Consider the following 27502-nt stretch of genomic DNA (forward strand, 5'->3'; position numbering starts at 1 on the left):
AAATATAAAATTTGTGCTTGTTAACTTTCAAAAGTCTTGCAGATTTTTTTTTTTATTGAGATGGGGAGGGGGGGGAAAGGGGGAGGGGGGGAGGGTCGATATGGTGTTTTTTGCAGATACTGGTGACTGGTTTTTAAAAGATTTTATAAAATTTTCTAAGAAAGAATTAGAAAACTGTTTAATACTAAGACTTTTTAGTTAATGTATAAGCATTTTATGTAAAAAAGTAATTAGGATAAGTAATTAATGGTTTAGGAGTAGTTTATCTAGAAAATTTATGCCTCACAAGTAAAATATTATTATTAATCTATAAATTTTTTATGCATTTTCCTGTAGAGTGGATACAGTGTGCCAAGGTGAACGTGATATAGAGTTTGTTTGGTTAGGTCAATTTTACAGGAGGACCAGCAGTTCAGGAATTCACTCCGCTTGTAGTCATGCGTAAGACTGATCCAATATTGATGCGTGCGTGCCGTGGTGCATTTGTCATCGTAGGAGCATGGGGGGTGGTGAGGTGGTGATTGTAGCCATTGCCTCGCGTCGTAAAGCGCATGGAAAGAGACAAATTCCTGCTAAACAAAAAAGTTAAGAAAGAGTTTAAAATGGAGGAAACATTCTTTGATTGCTTGATTAACTTAATTTTACTTAGTTATTACAAATTTTGCACAAAAGGAGTTAGGGGATAACCCTGTGAATAACCCAGGTTATAAAATTTTTTCCTTGCGTGTTAGTTGGGAGTGCTTATCTCTAGAAGTTTTGTTATTTTTTAAAGATAAAATTTCAGCAAGAGTGTAATGTGGTAATATCTATTACATTGTACGGTTTTTAACTAGCTCCAACTTCTTCTGACGGTACCACAAGGATGTTGTTGTTTTACTCAGACTGGACTGCGTACATACCGGCATTACTTTTCGGGTACATTTTTTAAATGTTGTTGCCGTATTTTAACCCCCTATGGCATGTTTTATCGGTGAGAGGATGTAAAAAATGAAAAAACCTTTAGGTCTATGAAAACAATGAGTGATCAAAAAAAGTTTGTACCTCGGAAATTAGGTTGATTTTGGGCTATGTTGCTTTAAGGCAACCCCTATGCAGTGGTAATAACAATTTAAAACCATTACACTGTCAAAAAATAATGTATCAAAAGAATTTATGATCATAAATTAGCCATAAACTTATTCAAGAATACAAAAATACAATAAATGACATAATCATTGTGTTCAAAAATAAAATTTGCTCCACCTGGATCAAATCTGGTATAACACTAGGATGGCAAATAAAAGTCGAAATAATAAAAACGCTTTTATTTTTGCTTTTTTATTTTATTTAACAATCAAGTAAAATCAAAATAGAATTCAATGCATACAGAATTTAGTTTTCACAGATTGCTCAGAACTTTCGAAAACCATTGGAATTAGATGTAAAGCACAAATGAATTTTACACTTGTCACAAAAAACCTTTGTTATTCCAGTGCAGCCTGGGTATTTACAACGACCCTTTTTATCTTCGAAAGAAGGAAAATGACCCATATTATCTTTTCTAGTGGATGGCTCAGGTATATTTGCAGCAGGACCCCTTTCCCTTTTTTGCTCTATGAAGATGGTCAACAAAAATGGATGGTCGTCCTTGCCTATTCAAAACCTGATTAGACTGGACTAACCATTTAGCAATTATTAGTTTAAATATGCGTAGTTGAAAAATATCTTTCTTTTAAGCTGGAGCCTTTTTCATGTTTTCATGTTGAAGAATATCTTTCTTTGGTGCTTGTGCCATTTTCTACAATAGAGTATCCATGCTTGCCTTACAATCATGTCAATAAAATGCCAAATGAGTTTGTGATATTGTGATACCACTTTTTGGATTGAATATGGATCATTTACAGACTCAGCATGCCATCAAGGAGATCTACTCCACCCATATATTTGTTGTGCGTAGTAAAAATAGTTGGTCGTTTGAATGTAACAAATCTGTCGGAAATCTTCTTTTTTTAATTCACCATCAGTGGGCAAGTTGACATTTAGGAGTCTATACATATTAATCCAGTGCATGCTATGCCTTGATCGTAAAGTGTTTTCACCAGTTCAAATCCAGTGCACCAAATGTCAAAGAATAGCTAGTGCCATTTATGCCTTGGTACATTTGGTACTTGCCTTGGTACTAACAAGTGCATCACAATATTTCCAGATGCTTTCAAATCAGACTGTCTTTTACAAAAATCAATTGAAACTGAATGTATCTCAAAATTATAAACAAGTCCTTCAACATTAGCCAAGATATAAAACTTATAACTCCACTTTTTATGTTTTTGAGGATTGTATAGTTTTAAAGAGGATCTTTTTTTGAAAGGAACAACTTGTTCATCAATACACATAATTTCTTCATGTTTAAGGCTAATAAAAGATTCCTTCAGCATGTTGACAATCGGACGTACCTTGTAAAGCTTGTCAGTACAGTATTCTGGACGCTCAATGTCGTCATTGCAATGAAGAAACGACTTGATTTTTTCAAATCGGTTTAATGTCATCACTGAGGCAACTTTTTCAAAACACAACTCATTGCTCGAGTACATACGTGTTGATGAGAGCTTTGCAATACTTATTAAATACAAAAATGCCAATAAATTGCTCTACTCCATTTTTGTCCAAATGTAAATTCTTCTCTATATTTTTTTGTAAGGCATGTTTATTAGACTCATCAACAATATTTTGAAGAAATCAGTTCGAAATCTTCGCACATATGACATCGGCTCATCTGAAATTATATTACCATCACCTTCTTCATTGCTACTGTTTTGAAATGGAAGATTTATTTGCTCAGCATCATCAGCCTTTTTTCTCTTCCAAATAAGATTTCAATTTTTTTTCTGCGGTTGGCATACTGGTGGTGGTGGTTGCAGTAGCGGATGTGTTTTGTTCAATGGGAACTGTGGTGTTTGTTGTTCCTTACAATCAGAAACATCACTATCCGATTCTGAATTAGCATTGAACATGTAAATTGAAACCATTTATACTTTTATCACCTTATTACGATCTAGACGGTTTCCATTTGCATTATCGATTTTTGGCACAAACAACAGGTTTATTAATTTATTTGCCTAGCTCTGCAGTAAAAACAGCATAATTAAATAAATTCTGTAAAAAAAAATTCTAACATAGTGTTTTTTTTTTGTAAAAAAGTGTTTTTTTTTTGTAAAAAAACTTTTAACAAATGTTAAGAGGTTTTTTTAAAGCTTTTATAAAAAATATCAAAAAGATAAAGTTAAGTTATTTGAAATAAATAGATCTCTTGGGTGTGTTTTTCCAAATTTGTCCAAATTAGCTTTTTAAACAAATTTTTATCTAAAATAACTAACTACCCAAATTTGCCTAATAACTATCCAAATATGATTTTTAAATGAATCTTTATGAGAGGGTTAAAATAGTATGATAGATAATTTTATAAAACTATAAAATTGTTAAACTGAACTTAAAATCAAATAATTTTTAGCCGCTTACTAAAATAAATTAAAGTATAGAGACCAAATTAAGAACAAGTTTAGAAATTGTCGGGTGTGGAAGAGACTTACCACTACCCGTGGTTGTGTTAATGGACTGTCATGACAGCGAAATCAGTCATATAAGTTGTGTGTGTTTTTTTTAATGAAAATGTTTTCTCCCAAACTGTTATACTTTTTGGTATTTTTTATATTTAAGCAACCAAATCCTAAGCAAGATTATTTTGGATCTTTTTTTTTTTGCTTTCGCAAGTTCGAAATTTTAATAAACCCAGTAAACACGCTTTGGTTGGTCCGACTAGCGAGCCAGTATTGTCTATAGTTGGCTAACTGTTGGCATTCCTTGCCAACCATTAACCGACTGTATACCGCGTGTTTTTGAATCGTAAAAGTTTCCGTAAATTTTATAAATGTATTTATAATTATATTTTATGTAAATGTTTAGTCGAGTGGTTGAAGTGAAAAGAGTAAGTTTAATTTTATAATTAAACTTTTAAACTCAAACTCTCCTTCACCTTTTAATACAACCGTTACATTGGTAAGTAAATATACTTTACCTTTATCCATTAGTTACAGATATAAATTTTGACATTTGTTAGAGTTTTTAATTCAATTTTATGATGACACCATTGTTGTATTTGTATTAGATGTTTTAGCTCTATTTTTACTATTAATAAGAGTTAAAAAACAGCTTAAGTGTATATGTGTATATATAGTAGTATGTCGACGTGTGTATTTCTTTATGTAAATGTATATGTATATATATATGTATATATATATATATATATATATATATATATATATATATATATATATATATATATATATATATATATATATATATATATATATATATATATATATATATATATATATATATATATATATATATATATATATATATATATATATATATATATATATAGGGTGGCACGTGGAGTCAATGGTGGCACCTGGAGTCAATGGTGGCACCTGGAGTCAATGGTGAAACTGGTAAAGTTAACCTTGGTATTTTTAAATCCTCATTTTCTAACGATACATACCCTGTACTTCGCCATATCTACTCTGTAGATATAGCGATCTTAAATGTAGTGTCGAAGAATTTCTAGAAGTCCTCGCCAAGAAAAATCTTTTGTGTTATGTCTGGGGTGTTACTAGACATTACAACAACCGATTCTTTGAGTTTGTAGTTAACAATCCAAGCAAAGTGTGAATTTCTTGCAGCAGAAATAGCTTTCAAAAATGTAACTTTGTCAATTACACAGAAATATATTAGAAATGTCCATGTGTTAGTTCAAAACATACCAATTGGTATGTTAGTTAATGGAGGTTCCACTGCCTTAACTACGTTGGGGAAATTTCTCGCTGCTGGGAGAGGTGTTTTTGAATCGCTTAGTTGTAAGAAGGTAAATGTTCATGGCGAAAATATATTTACTGGAAACGTCGTTATTGTTATTAAGAACTGGCAAAACCCCCTATTTTAACCCGTTACCAAGATACCAAAACGTCGACGGGTACACGTTGAGGTATAAGCACAACGGTCAACTTCAAATATCCAAAAAAATTGAAAATTCAACTGCATCGACAAATGTAAAAGTTGCAGAAAAAGTCTCTACTGAAAAAAGTATACTTGAGCACAAAGAGCACACATTATCAAGTGAAACAACTGAAATTGTGGAAACCTACGCTGACGTCAACGAAACTAAAAATGCAACCGCTTAAAAACAAAAGAAGTCAAGCGAGCAAATAAAAGTATCGAGAAGGAAAAGGACAAAAAATAAAACAGAATACTCTTTTAATTCTAAAAAAAGTAGCAGCGAAGTGTCATGTGTAGTAAACACTGAAAAAACAAACACCATGGATTTGTTGGAAAAAGAAAAGATGGATCCTGATGGCGTTATCGATGACGACCAAGATTTAAATTTTAACTTTGATGGATACGATGCCTTAAATTGTGTGGAGAAGATGTCGTAAGATTTTCCTTTCATTCGAAATTTTCTTGAATTTATTTTACTTTTTTTTTGTTCTCAAATCTGTAAAATTTTTTCGATTCTTTTACATTCTATTCGGAAATGCACGTTCTATTATTAACTAAGCGCTTAAGCTGTTGTAATTCGTATTGTTGTAGTTCGCGCTTTTTTGTGGAATGTTTTGGTCCAGTGCGTCCTATTGTTCGTATTACGTCAGTTCAAACGAAAACTCGTGCTAAAAGGTTAAGGTTTATATGTTTGTGTTTTTTATGTCAGGTTGTTAAATTATTATATTCATGTTTAAGGTACACGAGTTTTCAAATTAGGAAACCTGATTCTCTTCATCATGGCTATTAATATTTTAACGTGCAACATAAACGGTCTAAACAATCGGGACAAACGTAACATTTTTTTTGGGTTTCTTAAAAAATCCTCCTTTGATCTTATCCTCCTTCAGGAAACTAAATCCGGACCTTCCACTGTTAAACAGTAGAGTGACGAATAGGCTAGCAAATCTATTTGGAATTCCGGTCCGAGTCATAACTGTTGTGGAGTGGCGGTTCTCTCTAAATCCAACATTTCTTTAAACGAACTAAAAAGGGACAATAACGGGAGAATATTAAACGTCATGATAAAAATTGATAAACACGAAATGCAGGTGCTGAATATTTATGCTCCTAATAAGAGGCGTAGAAAGAATTTTTTGGAGTTCGAGATAGGTAACTTCCAGACATGAAGCAAACTCCAAACATTTATATGTTTATACTTATGTCAAATAATGAGGGTTTGCAAAAAATTGCGATGATTGGAGACTGGGAACAAAAAAGCCCCAAAATTCTCGCCCCCTCTGCCCCAAACGTGAGAGCAACAAGTTGATGATGTATTTTTTGTACTATTCTTAACTAGACTTATATTCAACGATAAATTTTAGATTTCATTTTAAAATATTTCAGCGTTCAAAAATTATGGCCATATAAAGTTTAAACCCCCCTCAATTTGAGGGGGTTGCAAATTTTATATGGTAATAATTTTTAAAAGCTAATAGATAATACTATGAAACTTAAAATTTATCGATGAATATAAGTCTAGTTAAGAATAGTACAAAAAATACTTCATCAACTTGTTGCTCTCACGGGGCAGGGGAGCGAAAATTTTGGGTCTTTTTTGTTCTCAGCCTCCAATCATCGCAATTTTTTGCAAACCCTCATTATTTGATATAAGTATAAACATATAAATGTTTAGAGTTTGCTCCATGTCTGGAAGTTATCTATTTCGAACACCAAAAAATTCTTTCTACGCCTCTGCTCCTAATGTGCCGAGAGAAAGGCGCCTTTTTTTCGGCGGCCTTGGAGACATCTTGCAGGACACAGGACTACCCGTCCTGTTGGCCGGGGATTTCAACATGGTTGAAAGCCTGCCTCTTGACACAGAAGTCACAAACAACTTTAAATATCACACCTACGGCTTTACTGAACTCGGTGTCTTCCCAGGTAGGTATAACCTAGTTGATGTTTTTCGTTTCAAGTTTATCAACAAAAGAGAATTCACATGGCGCAATCAGACGGTTAAATGTAGACTCAACAGAATCTACTGCTCTGATAAAATCGCCAAAAAAACAACATACACCTGAATTCTCGCCAACCCTTTTTTCGATCACGAGTTCGTGTCAACAACTGTCAATTTTAGTAAAACTAGGAGAGGACCAGGATACTGGAAATTAAATTGTTCCCTATTGGAAATAGAGGTGCATAGGCAAAAAATTGAACTCTTAATTCAAGATTTGCAAACTAAAAAACGGTCCTATAAGTCAATTCTAAAATGGTGGGATGACTGCAAACTTTTCGTTAGGGCTGAATTACAACACATATCGATACAGGAAAGTGCAATAAACAAAAAAAACATCAAAAGGATCGAAAACGAAATCCAACGGGAGTGACAAAACGCTCATCCGAATTTAGACAGCATCAAAGAAAAACGCGATGCTCTTTTCTTGCTCCAGTTTCCCGGAGCGTTTATTCGCACGAAACAAAAACTAATTGAAGAAGGAGAAAGACCTTCAAAATTTTTGTATATTTTGGAAAAAGTTCAACAGCGGAACAAGTCACTTACCGAAATTCGCAAGAATGACGGCACATTGACGAGTGAACCAGGTGAAATACTGCATTCCCTGGTTTCATATTATAAAAACATTTACACCAAAACTAATTTATGCAAAGACAGCCAAAACTATGTCTTGTCACACATCACTAAGTGTTTAAGTGATGTGTGACAAGACATAGAATAGACAAACCGAATTTTAAACACCCGCCTGACCGGCGCGGAACTAAAAGAAGCCCTTTTTAAATTTGAAAACGGAAAATCTCCGGGCTATGACGGATTTCCAGCTGATTTATATAAAACCTTTTGGAACACTTTAGAAAAAGATTTTGAAAAACTTGCCTACGAAATACTTTTCGTAGAAAAAAACACCAGCCATTCTATAAAAAAATCAATTATTTCACTGATTCTCAAACAAGGAGATCTTACCGAATGCAAAAACTGGAGGCCCATATCCTTAATCGGCGCTGATTACAAAATAATCACAAAAGCGCTGGCCCTAAGGCTTGCAAAAGTAATGGGGAAAGTTATAGAACCAAATCAAACGTGCGGAATCTCAGTTAGAACAATATTCTCAAATTTACATTTAGTCCGTGATCTTATAGATTACGCTGAGTTTGAAAGTCTACATAGTTTCATTTTGTCAATAGATCAAAAAAAGGCGTTTGATAAAGTTGATCGTGCGTTTTTGCTTCAGATTCTCCAAAAATTCAATCTCGGAGAAAATATTGTATCGTTTTTCAACACCTTTCCTTCGGAAAGAGGAGTTCGACAGGGCGACCCCCTCTCTCTCTTGCTGTACGTTTATATTGCCGAAGCGCTCGCTTCGGTCATCAGAGTGGGCAGCAGAAGAGAGGGTTTCTCTTTACCAGGTACATCTAAACCCCTCAAAATACAGCAGTACGCAGACGATTCAAACTTTTTTGCCAGGGACGTAAAATCAGTCCGCTTTTTTTTCGAAAAAATGAAACTGTTTGAAAAAGCAAGTGGTTCAGTGATCAATGCCTTAAAAACCAAGGGTCTTGCATTTGGGGGTTTTGATCCTAAAATGTACCCGGAATCGGACGACATAGAGTGAAACAACAACACCGGTTTCAAAATATTAGGTGTTACTTTTTACACCAGGCTGAGCCATACTACCAATTTGAACTGGTTAGTAACTCTAAACAAAATAGAGAAAAAACTCAAGTTTCTGGGACTACGTACTTTGTCACTTTGGGGAAAGACTATGATGATAAATACATGAGCAATGTCAAAAGCGTGGTTTCTGGCAAACGTGCTGCTCGTTCTCGAATGGGCAATAAAACGTCTGCATAGAGCCATTTTCGAAAATCTGTGGCAAAAGACCAATTTCAATCCGGTCAAAAGAGAGACACTTTTTTTACCCGTAAAAAGCAGGGGTCTCGGAATTTTATCACCGAAGAAGCAAAGTCTTGCACTTCGCTTCAAAACACTCTTTCAACTGAAAGAATGCGAGGAGAACAAAGCTCACGGGTATTACTGCTTTTCAAAGTATTGTTTGGCGAGTTCACTTATAAAATTTACGAACCAAAACCAAATTTGGAACTTTTTAAAGCAGAACAATTTTCCAAAACACTGGGACAACAAAACGTCTCAGTACTATAAAACAACAATCGAAACATTAGGCAAAAACGGGTCCCTTTTTAACATCCCCATAAAATCAACAAAAAATTTATACTTAGAAGTGGCAAAAAACAAAAAGACAGTCGTGCCAGCAGAACTTTTCTGGAACGGTTCAACAAAAACAACAATGCCATGTACCCAAATTTGGAAAAAAAACTTCACCTCCCACTCATGCAAACCGAATCAAAATATCCTCTTTCGTTTTTTACACAACAGTTTACCTTCTGCGGCCTTGCTAGCCAAAAGCACAAGGCAACAAGATCATCAAAAATAACAAATGCAAAACTTGTGGTAAAATCGAGGACACCATCCATATCTTTGCCTACTGTTCTCCTTTTGTTGAAACTTGGGAGTATTTTAAACATGTATATAACTCCTTGACATCCCGAAACAATTTTTCTCCGATAAATCCGATTTTCTCGATTGAAACAGCGAATTTATCGGAGAAAAACCCCACATCGCAGCTGCTGTTGACACTCACTCAAACCATCATGAGTGTAATATGAAACAGTAGATGCCACCACATGTATAGTAACAAAAAAATTGACCCAATGGCAGTGATCAGCGTAATAATCAGAAACATCAGGAATATTATTACCTTAAAATATAATTATCATGTCCGTAGAAACACCGCGGACATTTTCTGTGAGTATTTTTGTATTAAAAATGTTTTCTGTCAAATAGAGAATGGAAATGTGCAACTAAACTTATGAGCTAAAATAAAACAACGGCTCGTTTTATGTTTAGTAAAGATTTCCTTCCCTCTGCATCTTTTTTCTATGTTATACAACAAAATTGTGATTATATATGATTAGATTTATCACTGCCAGCCCTTATTTTATGAAATATTATTAAAACACATAAGTGTTTTAATAAACACTACAGTGTTCGTAACGTAATGTTTTGTGTAAAAGTCCTGTAATTCCTCTTAATTTGTTTTGATATAAGTCTTTTCTTCCTTAAGAATCTTTCTATAACCTATTTTAGAATTTCTCTTTTTTTTAAACCTTTTCAAAACTCTCAATTTCTCTCTGCACAAGGGCAAAAAAATACAGCAAAATATGAAACCAAAAAACACAAAAAAATATAAAATCAAAAAGCACAAAAAATAAAAAATAAAAAAATACAACAAATATATGAGGAATAAATAAAAAGTAGAAAATGTATATATTTACAAACATTTGTAAAAACTTTATATTGTTAATCTATAAAACTGAGTTAATATAATTTTTAAAGAAAAAACTGTAAATATTTATTATTTTATAATAAAAGAAAAAAAAAAAAAAAAAAAATTATTAAAACTAAAAGATGACTTTCAAATTAATTACAGCACCTAATTAAATTGCAAAGCATTACATCAAATTGATTGTCACAAAATATAGGCAATAATTCTACAGTATATTAGGAAAGCCAGTTTGCATGTTTTTCTGTTGAAAATTATGTAAAAGAATTCACTTATTATATCTAAAACCATAAGCATATTTGACTCAAATACTAACAGCACAACCATATAATGTACTTAAACTAAAATTCTAGGAAAGTGCTACTTTAAATTAGAGTGCTTAAAAACTTAGTTTGGTGAATTTTAAAAAGACTTATATTTTTAAAAAAGGCAAATTCTGCAAGACCACACGAAGACAACAGGAAAGTTGTCTGCTTCTTTTGCTTTCAAAAGTGTGAAAGTAAAGAGACAACTTGACTATCACACTTTCTCTACTTGATAAACCAATTGATTTCTTTGATACTTAAGTCCCAAAGTGAATATGTGAGAATTGCAGATTGAAACTGAGGAAAAAGGATTCTGGCCAGCCTGTCCTCTTGCCACCTATCTTCAACTACAAGAGTATTCAAGTCAGACCAGAGACATGAGAACAAAACTGTGACTGTCTTATTTGGAAAGTTGGAAAGCTAAAATTGAATGAAAAACATCTACTCAGTACTAATCCGATGCCATCATCAGCAGTAAAAGATGCTCAGAGTATCTTGCTCTTGTTGGCAGAGCCCTTCCCTATGAGTGCAATAAGGCAACATTTAGAAAAAATATGCAAACCCTTGTGACAAAAGATCAAACATTGGCAGAACAGATTACATCTTCAGTGATTTCTTCAAAATATGCATCTCCACATGGAATAATCAGAGTTGCAGAGCAAAATGGAAGACCTCTCCCCATCACAAAAAGTAAATTGTTAATATCACTTTAATTTTATAAGATATAAAATTTACTATAAAAATAATAGAACCCCACATCATTTAAAATTTAATGTCAAATTGGTTTAGTGAAAATTAGATCTTATTAAGCTTTGTTACACTATTCAACTAATTGTTCTGTATTTTAGGATCTTCCAGTGCCAAACTTTTTGGCAATGCTCCAATCATGACAGTGAAAGACCTTGTCACTGCTCAGGTGAATACTAATTTGTCAAACTCAGGTGTTAAAAAAACTTGCATCAACAATCAATCAAGTCAGCAGAACAAAAATTATTGAAAGCAATATTCATGCAAAGTTTGATGCCTTTGGAAGACATATCAGCAAGCGATCGTTCACTGCACCACATGCTAAAGATTGTGGAGTTAAACGACAGCTTTTGGTTGCAGTTGCAGAAGACATGTCAGAAACATATGAAAATATTAGACAATTACTTTCATTGATTCAAGCCAACTCTACAAAATTCTTCATTTCTTATGATTTAAAGGTTTCAAACATTGTCTGTGGTTTACAAGCACACTCCAGCACTCACCCCTGCACATGGTGTGCTGCTGATTGTCAACATCTTTCATTTTCTGGGCAGCCTAGGACTTTTGGCTCTCTCAGAATAAGCTTTAGAGACTTTGAATCTGCAGGATTGGACTTGAAAAAGGCAAAGTTTTACAAGAATGTCATTCATATGCCTTTGACTGATCTTTGACCTGACCAAATGCTTGTTTTTAATCTCATACCTTCCATGGAGCTACACCTGATATTTGGGGTTGTCAATCACTTGTTTAAGGCCTTAACAGACATTTGGCCCAAAGCTGATGATTGGCGAAGACTCCTAAACAATCAACCACAACTAGGGTTCCCATTCTCCTCTTTTTTGCGTAGGACTAATTTAAATTGAAGTTTTCACAGCGTTCTCCTACGGAAAAAAGAAGAGAATGGGTACCCTAACCACAACCCCATCATGGATGTCAGTTTGCTGGCAATGAATGCCACAAGATTTTGACGAATGTTGATCTCCTTCAAAAACTAGCAGAAACTGACTGTGCATTCCAAGCTATTGGTATCATTGATGAAAATTTGGAGCAGTTGTGACGGCCTGCTTTGGACAAGAGCTTTATCCACACTATGCAATGAAAGTTGATGCATTTCGAACCTCATATCTGGCTTTGTCAAATGTTTCAGTGATGCCCAAGGTAAATGCAGTCTTCTTTCACATCAAAGAATTCATTGAAGTGAAGCACACTGCACTTGGACCTTACAGTGAGCAGTCAACAGAAGCTTTTCACCACTCATTTGCTGAACACTGGAAAAAATACAAAAGAGACGCATTGTGGACTACAATAGTAAACATATGTAAAAAAAACCATGTAAGACCAGAATTTATTTACTTCAATATATTTTCAGAATAAGTTATTAGTCAAATCAGAAGATTTAGCATTACTTCTTTACTTTTATAGAGTTTTTCATATTAAATGTGCTGTAAAAATGCAAAAAAAAAAAGTGTGCTGTCATTTCTGTGTTATGTGCATTTAGAATAAAATTTCAATTGCAATTTTTTTTCTTGAACGTAATTCGTTGATTTCAGTTTTTACATTTTTGGAATCAGGAATGTGTGTACTTTCATCCCTCCAAAGGGTTTTTTCAGGAAAAGCAGGTTAAATTTTTTTCTAAATTTTGTAACGGTGTCATCTTTTATCTGAGCCTTGTCAACTTTGGTGTAACGTCGGTCGTTGTATACGATTATTTACTATATATAATATGCTAAGAAAACATGTAAATAAAGATCGTACCGGTTTTGTAGTTAATATTGATCGAATATTTAACATAAGTTGTGAAAATCCAGTAACTACTAATTCTGAAAATAAAAGTAAAATTAAAATAGACATAAGATGTGAGAAAAAAATTAAAGATGTTGCCTCACCTATTGTTGATGAGTATGGCATATCACAAGCACCATTAAAATTTATTATGGTTTTAATGTCTTCAAGTTCTATTTCTTTAAGTACTTCAGAGTTTGTTAAGAACTGTTCACAAAACCTAATTGAAGTACTGGAAACATGTAGGTGTGAGAAGCATGTAATAGACAACTTAACAGAAGTGTTTAACAGATGGAAAACACCTTTTAGTGGAATTGATTCACAACATCGAATATTATCATATTTGAAAAATAAGGGCCTTTATGTTAATTATCATATTTGAAAAATAAAGGCCTTTATGAACCAGTACCACATTCAATGGGTGAACGATGGGATACAAAACGTGACAGAAAGACTAAAAAGCAAATACAAGTCAAAGTAAAAGATTCGTTTAACTACATACCTATTGAAAGCACAATAAAGCTTGTGTTGCTACAGCCGAAAGCCATGAGTATGTTAAAAGTGGAGCAAGTATCTAATTTTGAATATGTTGAAGATTGGTTTTGTGGTAAAATGGTAAAAAGTTAATGGCATATGCTAAATTTAAATTTCCTAAAAAGTTTCCCTTTGTTTATTCAAATATACTTCAATGAAGTAGAGACCACAAATCCTCTTGGATCAAAAACAGGCATTCATAAACTTGGTGCTGTTTATTTTGTGATAAAGAACTTTTCTCACGCTGCAAACTCATCCTTAAACAATATTCATATGTTAGCATTAACTCATGCAATAGGCATAAAGAAATATTCAGCAGAGCCAGTGATGAAAGTGATTGTAAATGAATTGCAAAAACTTCATGACAAAGGATTTGATATTTTTATGGAAGGCAAAAAAACTAACTTTAGATGTTTGCTAACCCAAATTGTTGAAGACAATTTAGGTCTGCACTCTATACTAGGATATATGGAAAATTTCGTATTGTTTCATTTCCAAGTGACATGTGTATGATATCAAAAGTTGACATCCAGCATGTTTTTAAAGAAGACAAACACGCTCTAAGAACCGATATTTTATACAACTCTCAAGTTCACCAAATGCAAAGTGGGGAAATTTCTAATAAGAATTGTGGAATTAAACGATTTAGTTGTTTAACTGAATTGGCTTATTATCATTCTGCTTCAAATGATTCTTTATCAAGTGTTATATGGTATAATGCGGTAGTGGTGTAGTGGTAAAGCGCTCGCTTCATAAACGAGAGGTTCCGAGTTCGATCCCTACCACGTCCCTGGTTTCACTGCGCTTAACTTGCTACTCTGCGCAGTAACCTTGTTCATCAAGGTTCGTGTTTCGGAGTTATAGAGTTAAGAGAGGGTAATAACCACTATTAAGTAGCCTCCTCATCTGTAGTGGCCTTTTCGGCCTTCTCGGAATATAAAAAAAAAAAAAAAAATATGTTTTATATGATGTCAAATGTATGTCCATTACAGAACTGAATAGGCGCATTAAGTTTATGGATTATGGTACTATCTGCAGCTCAAAACCTAGTACTTTTAAAGAGTCACACTTGAAAAGTACTGACTCTTTACTAGGTCAATGCTCTGCTCAGATGCATACACTGTTTATGTATTTGGCAATTATTTTGTCTGATGTTATTGATAAAGTTGATACACAAAAGTGGAAATTTTACCAAATCTTAAAACAATTGTGTGGCATAATTTTATCTCCAAATTTAAATTGTTTTTAGTTTCAGAATTTGAGAGCAAAAATCTTATTATTCCCTTTATTGGTGAAGAAATTGGGCCAGAAATACAGATCATGTAAAACAATTCTTTATGATTTTAATAGTTATGGTGAACCAAGTTTTGCTCACATTGACCAGATTTTTGTTCATAGTGAAGTTGTGTATTTTTTCACAACAAAGAGGGTTGTCCACAAATATTGCAATCTATCTTTATCTTACTGTTGTTTACTAGATAACTAAAAACTATGTATAAGAACATGTGACATAATAGATTACAAACCTCTTAATGCAGTGCGTTGTTTGAAAATAAATTGCCAGTTCATGCAAATTATTTTGAATCATCAACTATATCAATATAACTTTCTATACCTACCCCATAAAATATCTGGCGATAATTAAAATATTTATTATACGTAGTTTAACATTTTCTGATAAGTTCTACGGCAAAAACAATCTGTTTATTATAGATATAGTTACATACCTACATATATACAGCCTTCAGATTAGAAAAATAATATAAGTCGGAAATAAAATCCAGACCTTAAACTGTTTTAAATAGGCAAAAACATATTTTTACAAAGGTTTCACCATAAAAGAAAGAAACTAGGTTGAGAAATAATGGCTGCCTTGGGAGACTTTTGGTTTGGGAGTTATGTCGTCATGCCAACTTTAATTCTTAGGGCTATATATATTAGGGTGGTTCTAAAAACAATTTTTTTGAAAAAAATCTGCTCCCACCCTTTAAATGTGTTCTATATAATACAAAAACACTAGGTTTAAATTTTTTTTGAAAAAAACATATTTATAGAGGTCCCCCAAGACCCTTTAATATTAAACGGGTCCCTAATATTTTTAAAAAAAAAGTTTCTCAAAAATAGGTCAACCTGGTACTCAAATGAAGCGCAATTATATAAAAATTTCAAAAATAATATTCATTTTGAAAAATAAATTTGAAGTTTAAACTTATTTATCACAATTATTATGAAAAATTCACTTATTTCATTTTTTGCTAAAAAACAAGATATTTACGTAGTAAAACCTAAAATAACTATATTATTTCAAAATGAATGTTATTTTTGAAATTTTTATATAATTTCGCTTCATTTGAGTACCAGGTTGACCTATTTTCGAGAAATTTTTTTTTTTTAAATATTAGGGACCCGTTAAATATTAAAGGGTTTTGGGGGACCACTAAAAACATTTTTTATTCAACAAAATTTTAAATCTAGTGTTTTTGTATTATATAGAACACATTTAAAGGGTGGGAGCAGATTTTTTTCGAAAATATTAATTTTAGAAGCACCCTAATATATATATATATATATACAAATATATATATATATATATACAAATATATATATATATATATATTTATATATAAAGAGAGAGAGATTTTGAAAGTATAGCAATATGTAAGTTTAAATAACTTGAATTATTTGTTATGTTTTAGGAACAATACACAGATTATGTGCAGACAGATTATTCACAAACTGATTTCACTATTGCAAATAATCATGCTTCACTTAATCAGACTAGTTTTGGATCAAATTCCAATCCCTTTTCAGATTCAACATATTCACGTAGTAGTGATGTTTTTCATACTCTGTGTCCACTACTTCGAATAGACAATATCAAATTTGAAATTTTTTAATTTTTTTAACCGTTTTTTAAAACTATAAGGACTAATTTTAGTTTCTGAAAATATTTTCAAAAAGTTTTTTCTTTTTTAGAATGTTCGTAAATTGCTTGATGAGCATCAGACAGGTAAATTTGTCATTGATGAATATGACACAACTGGAATGTTACTAAAGTACAGGTTTGAAATGTTTCATATGCTTGTTAACATTATGATCAATAAAGTTGGAAACTTGTAAGTCATTACATGTAAATTTACAGTTTGTTCTGAATATCCTTTTATTTCTGAATATTTTATACATAGTAAGTTTTTTCAAACACTTTTTTATAATAAGATTATATACAGAAATAAACAGAATAAATAAATGTTAAGTTGGTGAATCATGGTATGTAACCAGGTTAAAAATCTATCTGTTTAACTTAAATCTATAACATTTTTTAGATATTATGGTTATTATTATTATTTTATTATGCATTTACTTAAGGTATCCATCAAGAGCAACAAAAACAAGTCTTGCTATGTCAATCATTAACGCTTTTCCTAAACTGCACTCTGGTGGACCTCTTGGGTATGTAAGTTATTTAACTTTGTTATCTAAATGTAATTAGTTTTTTTGCTGTTTAAGCTGCATTATCCTTGTTTAAACTGCATTATTGGAATGAATTGCTGTTTAAACTGCATTATTGGAATATTTAAGAAAATTACTATTGCGCTTATAAGGAAGTTGAAGTGAATGGCAAAAAGGAGAAACTAACACCTCATGCCTAATAAAACTGTAAGTCATGCTAATATATACAACAAATAATGCTTAACTATTTTTTTTTTTTTAGTTCCTTTTTCAAATGAAGAATGAAACATTATAAGTGGAATTGTCATTTGATAACATTCAGTATGATCGAAAACAATTTATTGCCGTCTATAAACCAATTAGACTAAAATTCTTGTGGAAGCGTTTCCACTGACAGTACAGCATGAAGGATATTGGGTCTCCTTGACGGACATTTCTCTCAATTTTAAAGGGTTTGCCTTTCATTCCCTGTTTATGATAATGGGTTGAGTGTCATTCATAAATTGTTTCATTGCGTATATAAAATTTTGACCCAAATTAAATTTTTAAACGATTTTAATAAAAAAAGTTTCGATCAATTTTGTCAAATGCTTTTTCCTGATCGATAGTGATCAGACAGTTTCCAATACTTTTGTGTAACGAATAACATCTCTGGCAAGAATTATATTTAGAAGATGTTTCTTTCGGGTGCTGAGCACGTTTGCGTTGATCCAAGTAATACGTTCAGGAGTTTTGAGAGTCTCAGTGCTGGCGCTTTCGCAATTCATTTTTAGTCTGCACAGAGCAGTGAGATTGATCTCCAGTTTTGTATTAGTCCTCGGTTCCCATCTTTGGGTAGAAGGGAGATTAGGGCCGTTTTTTGTGTTCAAGATAACTTGTTATTTATGTTAAAAATGTTTTGGTCAATTCGTCTTTTAAGTTTGAATTTTGTACCACTTTGGCGTAAATTAACCGCCAAAATGTTTATAATAAAGTATAGATAACTTTTACACGGAATTTATGTCGTTTATTTTTTATTATTAATCATTTCTACTTATATACCAACATACATACAATATAAAGATACAATGATATCACGAATTATCCGGTGAACCATGCTTAAAACATTTTACAAAAAGACTTACTTACTAATTAAGAATAATTTATTATTTACTGAAGCTCCATGAGGTACTTAGAAATAAAAAGCAACGTAAAAAATGTTTACATTGTTATTAAAACTCGAATAAATAAAAGTAAACTAAAAGATTTTTTGAAAGGGGTTTTTAATGTTTACGTTTTGAGAACAATGCACGGCTTGTAGCATTTCGAATGGGGTAATAACATTACCATCACGTGTAAGATGAGTGACCCAATCAGTTGTGTAATTTATAAATGATCTCGATTTATTGCTATAAATAATCTCGATTTATTGCTGTAATTTATAAATGATCTCGATGGTGTTATAATAGTTATATAATGTGTAACTGTTGTTACACATTATATAACTCTATATTTATAATGTATAGTACTCCTCGAAAACGTAAAATAGAATGCGACTTATTCTATATTTATAATGTATTGTACCGTCACGTGATCCCTATCAGTTGTGTAATTTATAAATGATGTCCATTTATTGCTGATTGTTGCTGTTGCACATTATATAACTCTTTATTTTTAATGTATCGTACCCAAGAACAAAATCTAGAATAGTACATCTTACGACTAAATAGAAATGTAATGGTAAAGCTTGTGGTATTTGCTTTTACCGCTAAAATTATGATAGTTACTCACACAGATAATAAAAGAAACAGTTAGTCTAGTTAAGGTGACATTTGCCATCAGATTGAAAAAAAAAAAAAAATAAAAAGTTCCATTTAATAGTCGGTTAATAGTCATTTAATAGTCGGACCAGGCTGTTCGGAGACCAGGGTGTATGACACACCCTGTTCGGAGACCATGACACCACATGTTTGGAGTTTTACCGTGACGAAATCTGTTTGATGAGTTTGCTGGGAAGGCATTTGATGCATATAAGAAAGTTTTTTAATATATATTTATGCCCCACAAGTACAATATAACATCTAATCCTTAAGTTTTTTTGTTGTAAATGCAAAGCCATTTAGTGAAGCTGCACCGAGCAGTGAACGCCTTAGGGATGAATGATAAGTTAAAAAGAGTTGAGTAGAGTGAGATAAAAGTACAAAAGGACAGATGTCCAGTGGAAAACAAAGAGTCTCAATGTAGAAAATTACTAAAAAATTGACAAGTATAATGTTGTAAAAATAAACAATAACAATAAACAATAGTCGAGATACATAAGAGTCATTTACTGTTGTTTTACTAGATTGTTGTTAGTGTCAAGCGTAAGTGTAATGTGTAGACAGTATCAGTGATGGAGCAGAATTATTCGTTTTATAAGTTGTTATCATGTGGTCTGTATTATTCTGTATTATTCTGTATTATTGAGGCATTGTTTGGTTCCACGAATATATTATATATTATTTTATTATATATTATATGGAATTAATATATTATATAGAATATAATAATAAAAATAATAATAATAAAACATTTAGTATATAATAAAATGATAATATAATATTATAGAATATTCTAATTATAATTATAATATAATATTAACCCTATAACAGTGAACGACGGTTATATCCGTCAAAGCTAAAGCAATACTTATATGTGAACGACGGATATAGCCATCGCTGAATATGCTTTGTTTTGAAGACTTATATCTCATGCAAAACTGAATGAAATTGAAAAGTTTTTTCAATAAGAGATTTAAAAAAGATTTTAACTTTCTGTTCTGTATTTTATTTAAGTTTATTCTATCTCGCAAAGCATTAATTTTTCAATCAAAGTCAAAACTTTATTAAAAAATGGCGCAAGGAAAACAGCACGATGCTTCCAATTTTATTCTTCCAAAAACGAAGTTTACTGCTGAAGAAGCTCTTCGTATTTTGTTGGAAAGTGACAACGAAGGTTCTTTTGAGTCCGAAGAAGTGTTTTCTAGCTCAACTGAATCAGATTATACGGAATCAGATAGTGATTTAGATATTGAAGCTCATGAACTGCAGGCGCATTTGAATGTCGATTGTAATGAAATGTCTTCAGCAGGCGTAGTTCAAACAAATAAACAAAAAAAGGTCGAAAATATGCAATATTCATGGTCTAATGATGAAATTTTAGGCTGCTGTGCCAATTATGAGTTTACTGGTACCCCAGGAGTACAACCTGACATAACCACTTTTGAACCACATCAACTGTTTGAGTTCTTTGTAACCGATGAAATTTGTGATTACATAGTTAAACAAACAAACTTGTATGCTTTGCAATCTCTAAAAGAGAAGCAGTTAAAGCCAAAATCTAGATTTAAAATGTGGACTCCAGTAACTAGGGATGAAATACGTATATATATATATTGGTTTGATTCTGTATCGTGGTATTATTTGGAAACCAACATATGAGTTGTATCATACAACCAATGTGATATATGCTACACCAGTGGTGCGTAAAGTTATCAAGTATGATAGATTTAGACTTATTGATACATTTATTCACTTTGTTGATAATTCCAATTTAGAAGAAAGTTCTCTAAAGTGTGCAAAAATAAAGCCTATTCATGACTATCTATTCACTCTTTTTCGTTAAGCTTATGTGCCTCAACGCAATATTGCAATTGATGAATCTTTAGTTTTATGGAAAGGAAGATTGAGCTGGAAACAGTATATCCCAAATAAACGAGCAAGATTTGGTTTAAAGTCATTCATTCTAGCTGAATCTAAAACAGGATATATTTGGAATGGTTTTTTATACACAGGGAAGGTGGATAAGATAAATACTGACAATTATAATTATATAGCTACAAGTATTGTTATGACACTTATGAATAATCTTTTAAACAAAGGTTATTGTGTATTTATTGATAACTGGTACACATCTGTTGAAGTTTGTCACAAACTTTTATTAAATAAAACTGATTGTGTTGGCACAGTAAGAAAAGACCGGAAAGGTCTGCCAACTGGATTAATTTGCAAAAAGTTACAACCAGATGAGAAGTTTGTTCAGTTTGAAAAAAGTACAGGTATTATGTGTACGAAATGGAGAGATAAAAAGGATATCTATTTATTAAGCACGTGCATTAAAAATAGTATCGTAGAAGTAACTAGATCTGGTAAACCAAGAATAATACCTGCTGTTATTGATTTATATAACAAAAACATGGGCGGTGTCGATCAAGGTGACCAAATGTTAACCACTAATATTTCAGAACGTAAAAGGGTTAAGAAATGGTATAAAAAATACTTCATGCACCTAATAAACACATCTGTTCATAATGCTTACTGTATAGCTAAAAAGTTAGGATTTACAAAAACATCAATTATATTTCGCCAAAGGATTATCGATTACATATTTTCAACTTATGTTGACCAAACGAAGAACTTAAAAGCTAGAGGTTGTTCTTCAGTTAATGTTAATCCAATGAGACTAATTGAGAGACATTTTCCATCATTAATACCTCCTATTCCAATAAGGGCAACCCCATCTAGACGATGTGCAGTATGTAGTGCTAACAAAATACGAGCTGACACTAGATACATGTGTATTGATTGTGATGTTGGTCTCTGTGTTAATTATTGTTTTAAACACTATCATACTTCTAGAGACTTAAAAATAAATGTTTTATAATACTTATTTATTTGAATATTGTAAAAAATACGTTTCGTTTTCTTTTTTGTGACTTAATGTTAGAAAAAAAAAAAATTCTTTAAAACAACCATTAAAATCGGAATTTAAAAAAAGTACTCCACTAGGAAAGAGCCGCCGTGAAAAAAATATTCCACTGTTAAAGGGTTAAGATAAATTATGTAAAATATAATATAAATATAATAATTATGTAATAATAATATAATATAAATTATATAAAATTAATATAAAATTATAATATAATATATAATTATAATATAAAATTATTTTATAAATATAATATTATATAATAAATATAATAAAACATTCATTACACATTTGGGTATAACCTTTGTGCTTGTCTATCACCCATTTGGGTATAACTCTAGGATGCTAGAATGATTAAGGAGAATAAATAATAAAAATAACAAAAACTCCATTTTTGTTTCAATTTTATATTTTTATAGTAAATTAAACCCAGGGAAATTAGATGTTAACCATAAAGGAACTTTACCCTTGTCACAAAAAAACTTTTGTTCTTCCAGTGCAGCCTGGGTCTTTACCACAACCCTTTTTATTTATGAAAGAAGGAAAATGACCAAAATTTTCTTTACTAGTGGATGGCTATATTTTTATTTGTATGTTTGCAGCAGGATCCCTTCTTGTTTTTGCTCTATGAAGATGGTCAACAGAAAAGGATGGTTGTCCTTGCCTATTTGAAACCTTATTAGACTGGATTTAGCATTTGACAATTGTTAGTTTAAATATGTGTAGTGGAAGAATATCTTTCTTTAAAGCTTGTGCCTTTTTCATATTTTCCTAGGGAAGAATATCTTTCTTTAAAGATGGTGTAATTTTCGACAAAGTAGCTATGCTCGCACTACAATCAAGTCAAGAAAATGCCAAATGAGTTTGTGAAACCACTTTTTGGTTCGAATATAAATCTTGTACAGACTCAGCATGTCATTAAGGAGATCTACTACCCCCATACTTCTTGTGCGTAGTAATAATAGATGGTTGTTTGACTGGTACAAATCTCTTGGATTTTCTATCCCAGCAATTAACAATGGTTATTGGATTCACCCCCTCATAACTTGTTAGCAATGCAATACCCCTGTTATCGAACCATTTGACAATATGAAGTTCAACATTATCAACTGTAGTAACCCTGATGGTAGTTGGACCTCTGCCTTCTTTTTTTAATTCACCATCAGTGGGCATGTTGACATTTATGAATCTGTTGGTACGCATTGTTCCTGTGCATGCTAGGCCTGGATCGTAAAGTGTTTTCACCAGTTCCAATCCAGTTCACCAATTGTTAAAGAATAGCTTGTGCCGTTTATGTGCCTTAGTAAATTTGGTACTTGCCTTGGTACTAACCAGCGCATCACCATATTTCCAGATGCTTTCAAATCAGACTGTCTTTTACAAACACCAATTGAAACTAAATGTCTCAAAATTATGAACATGTCCATACACCAAGATATAAAACTTATAACTCCACTTTTTATGTTTTTGAGGATTGTATTGTTTCAAAGAGGATCTTCTTTTGAAGGGAACAACTTGTTCATTAATACACATAATTTCTTCATGTTTCAGGCTAATAAAAGATTCCTTCAGCATGTTGACAATCGGACGACCTTGTAAAGCTTGTTAGTACAGTTTTCTGGTCGCTGAATGTCGTCATGGCAAGGAAAAAACGACTTTATTTTTTCCCATCGGTTTAATGTCATCACTGAGGCAACTTTTTCAAAATACATCTCATTGCTCGAGTACGTATGTGTTGATGGGAGCTTTGCAACACTCATTAAATACAAAATGCCAATAAATTACTATAGTTCTTTTTTGTCCAAATGTAAATTCTTTGCTACATTTTGTTGTAAGGCATAATAATTAGACTCCTCAACAATATTTTGAAGAAATCAGTTAGAAATCTTGGTATATATGACATAGGCTCATCTGAGATTATATTACCGTCACCTACATTGTTACTGTTTTAAATAGGAAGATTTATTTGCTTTTATAAAGCATCATCAGCTTTTTTTAAAACAGTTTCTCTAAATGGAATTTTTAACTTCTTGGAAGATCAACAGAAATTTTTAGGATTCATCAATAACATTAAATAGGCAACGTAAAAATATTCCTATCTTTTCCTAAATTAGATTGCATGGAATGATAAAATTATTTAACAGTACTTCAAAGGTTAAGAAGCCAAACAAATAATCTTCAAAAGTATATATATATATATTATATATATATATATATATATATATATATATATATATATATATATATATATATATATATATATATATATATATATATATATATATATATATATATATATATGTATGTATGTATGTATGTATGTATGTATTTAAATAAGAAAATAATATTGGTTTATATAAATCATTTAAATAAGACACTTTTATTAACAATAATTAATGACAATAAAGAAAAGTCAGGGTCATACTTTTAATAAAGTTGCTATTATTCATGAAATGTCTTTTTCATACAACCCATTTTATGTAGCATGTTCCAGAACCAAATCATTAAATTATTTGTTTTTTAAGTTTGATAAACATGCGTAAAAAGGTAGGTCATGGAATGATAACTTCACAAATGTTGTATTTGCAATTGTTTATAATTTCAGGGATAATCTTTTGAAGTTATCATTCATCAATTGCTCTACGCATTATTTACGGATATCCAAAAAAATCTGGAAATATTTTAAATAATTTTTTTTTTCTCATCAAATAATTAAAACATTGAAGTTATCATTCATCAATTGCTCTACGCTCTGTTTTACTTAGGGCGAGTCATTATTTGTATAAATATTTTTTTATTTACTGGAATGTGTATGTTTATTATTATACGGATTCCTAAGTGCTGAGACAAATTATTTGTTATTTGTTAATTTTGTGATGTTATTGTTGTGTTGTTTTGTATTAATAGATGTCTTGGTTTACTTTTACGTTGTTGTCTTTAGTTTAAAATGATTATTGGCTAGTTTTATTACTGAAACTGGCTACATAAAATCAATCATTAAAAGCTAAGGGTTCAGTTTTCAAATAAAAGCAAACCTTTATCTTATTTTGATCATTTATTTTTAGCTTTGCTTTTTAAAAAGAGTTGTTAATACAAACTGGCATAAATACATACATAAATCTTGAAACTTTCACAAAAGAAAAACCACCTTGCAAAGTAAGTTTCTTATTTGTTACCTGTTTAGTCACATTTTTTAATTTTTAAATAAATACATAGAGTACATAACAAAGTTCTAACATAGCAGAATTTAAGAAATGTACTGAATGTGGATTGTATTCAAAAAGCTAAAACGAAGTTTAATAATTTTTAACAATTATTAAACTTCGTTTTAGCTTCGTTTTAACAATTCACTAAAAGCTATATAATAATGAAACAATATTTCTGTTTAAATTGTTTTTATAAGTATTTTTGATACTCTTTTTTGTTGAATATAATATTTTTTTGTAATTTTTTAATTTAAGTTTTCATGTTTATTTTATCTCAAGGAAAATAAGTTTTTCCTTTCATATTAATTTTCTTCTTATTAATTTCTTCATTTTATATCTTTGGAGTTATTATTTTGAATGGATATATTGGCTTTTTTTGCTTTGTTTTTTATATTTCTGTTATTTTTTACATTTGAATGGAAACCATTTATACTTTTATCACCTTATTACGATCTAGACGTTTTCCATTTGAATTAAGTATAGATTTATGGCACAGTTTCCATTTGCATTAAGTATTGATTTTTGGCACAAACATCAGGTTTATTAATTTATTTGCCTAACTCTGCGGTAAAAACAGCTTAACCGAATAAATTATGTAAAAAAACTCCTAACAAATGTTAAAAACAAATGTTAAGAGTTTTTTTTACAGAAAAGCTTTTAGAAAAAATATCAAACAGATAAAGCAAAGTTATTTGAAATAAGTAGATCTCTTTGGTCCATTTTTGCAAATTTGTCCAAATTAGCTTTTTAAATAAAACTTTATCAGAAATAACTAGGTCTCTTTAGCCCATTTTTCCAAAAAAAGGTCCAAGTTTGCTTTTTAAATGAATTTTAATGAGAGGGTTAAAATAGTATTATAGCCTAAGTTTCTAAAAATACCTGAAGAAATGTTACGCAACCGTCTTACATGTTAAAGATACTTTTATTATGTAGATATTATTTTATTAAGATACTGAAGTAAATAAGTACAACTCTTACGTAAATTAATTGTTTACCAAACACATAATAAAACAATAAAATTGTTAAACTGAACTTTGAATCAATTAATTTTTTGCTGTTTACTAAAATAAATTAAAGTTTAGAGACCAAATTAAGAACAAATTTAGAAATAGTCGGGTGTGGAACAGACTTAACACGACCCATGGCTGTGGTAATAGACTGTCATGACAGCGAAATCAATCATATAAGTTGTGTGTGTTTTTTTTAATGAAAATGCTTTCTCCCAAACTGTTATACTTTTTGGTAATTTTTTTATTTAAACAACCAAAACCTAAGCAAGATATTAATGGATCTTTTTTTTTTTGCTTTTGCAAATTCGAAATCTAAATAAAGTGCTTTACAAAAATAAATATGATAAAAAAATAAACTTCACAAAAACTTTATGTGGTCATTTTCAATTTTTTCAATTAAATATGAAGTTTTCTTATCACTCAACATAATATTTACTGAGTATGTTACTGAGTAAATTTACATAAAATTATTTTTTCATTTATAACTATGCATATTTTAGTCGTTTTCCTTGTTCCCAAAACAACTTACACCACTCAAATTTCAGTAAAAAACTTTCTTTTGCAGATTTAATCTTATTAAGTTCTTCACTTAAATTTACAGCCTTGTTTTTTGAATTTTTTTTACTCTGATAAAACCAATATTGAGTAGGGTAGAGTGCAGCTAGTTAAGCAAGTTGGGCAGTTAAAATATCTCAAAAACTATGCATCACATGACAAAACATCTAATAGATGAAAATTGGGGAATTAAAATGTTAACACAATGCACAACAAAAGATTGCTGAAAAGCTATTGAGTAAGATTCATGGGCACTTTTTCTGTTTTGGACCAAAAAAGTAAAAAAAAGTTATGCCACATTTCTCTTGCATGCTTATTAACTTTTGTATCTGCTATCACTTAATTGTTGATAATTTACCATTTCATCAGACTTTATTTATAATTTCATTAATTAAAATTAACTGTTTTTTCTTAAGTCTTACTGTTCCTTTTTAAAACCCAACTAATGCGTTACCTTGTCTACAGGAGTAAGTTGAGCATCTTTGAGAAAAATAAATTAAACTGAACTATCGAACCCAAATTTGCAAATCACAACTTAGATGAGAAATAATAGAGCGGTACATTATTTACATATTTTTTTAAAATTATTAATGTTTAATTTTATACAACTATCTTCAAAGTTGAAGATAGTTGTATAAAATTATATTTTTATATTTTATGAGAGTTTCTTATTATTAAAGTTTTTCACTTTTTTTACTTACGTCATTAAAGTGTATAAATCAAAATTAATAATCTATACACACGCTTATTGTTAATGAAAGTTTTATTGATGGTTCACCCAAGTTTCGTACCATAAATAT

At 31.0% G+C, this 27502-nt stretch overlaps 1 protein-coding gene across 1 annotated transcript in view; it reads right to left on the reverse strand.

Annotated features, from left to right (window-relative positions):
• Positions 1-255: 255 nt before the first annotated feature.
• Positions 256-27502, reverse strand: part of LOC136084360 (uncharacterized) — a 40687-nt gene continuing 13440 nt past the window's right edge. Inside the window, exon 3 of the mRNA XM_065804387.1 lies at positions 256-572. Coding sequence (XP_065660459.1) covers positions 303-572 — 270 coding nt within the window. The 3' untranslated portion in view covers positions 256-302. The remainder of the gene's footprint in view (positions 573-27502) is intronic.

Source organism: Hydra vulgaris, chromosome 08 (assembly GCF_038396675.1).
Source record: "Hydra vulgaris chromosome 08, alternate assembly HydraT2T_AEP".
NCBI classification, from domain to species: domain Eukaryota; kingdom Metazoa; phylum Cnidaria; class Hydrozoa; order Anthoathecata; family Hydridae; genus Hydra; species Hydra vulgaris.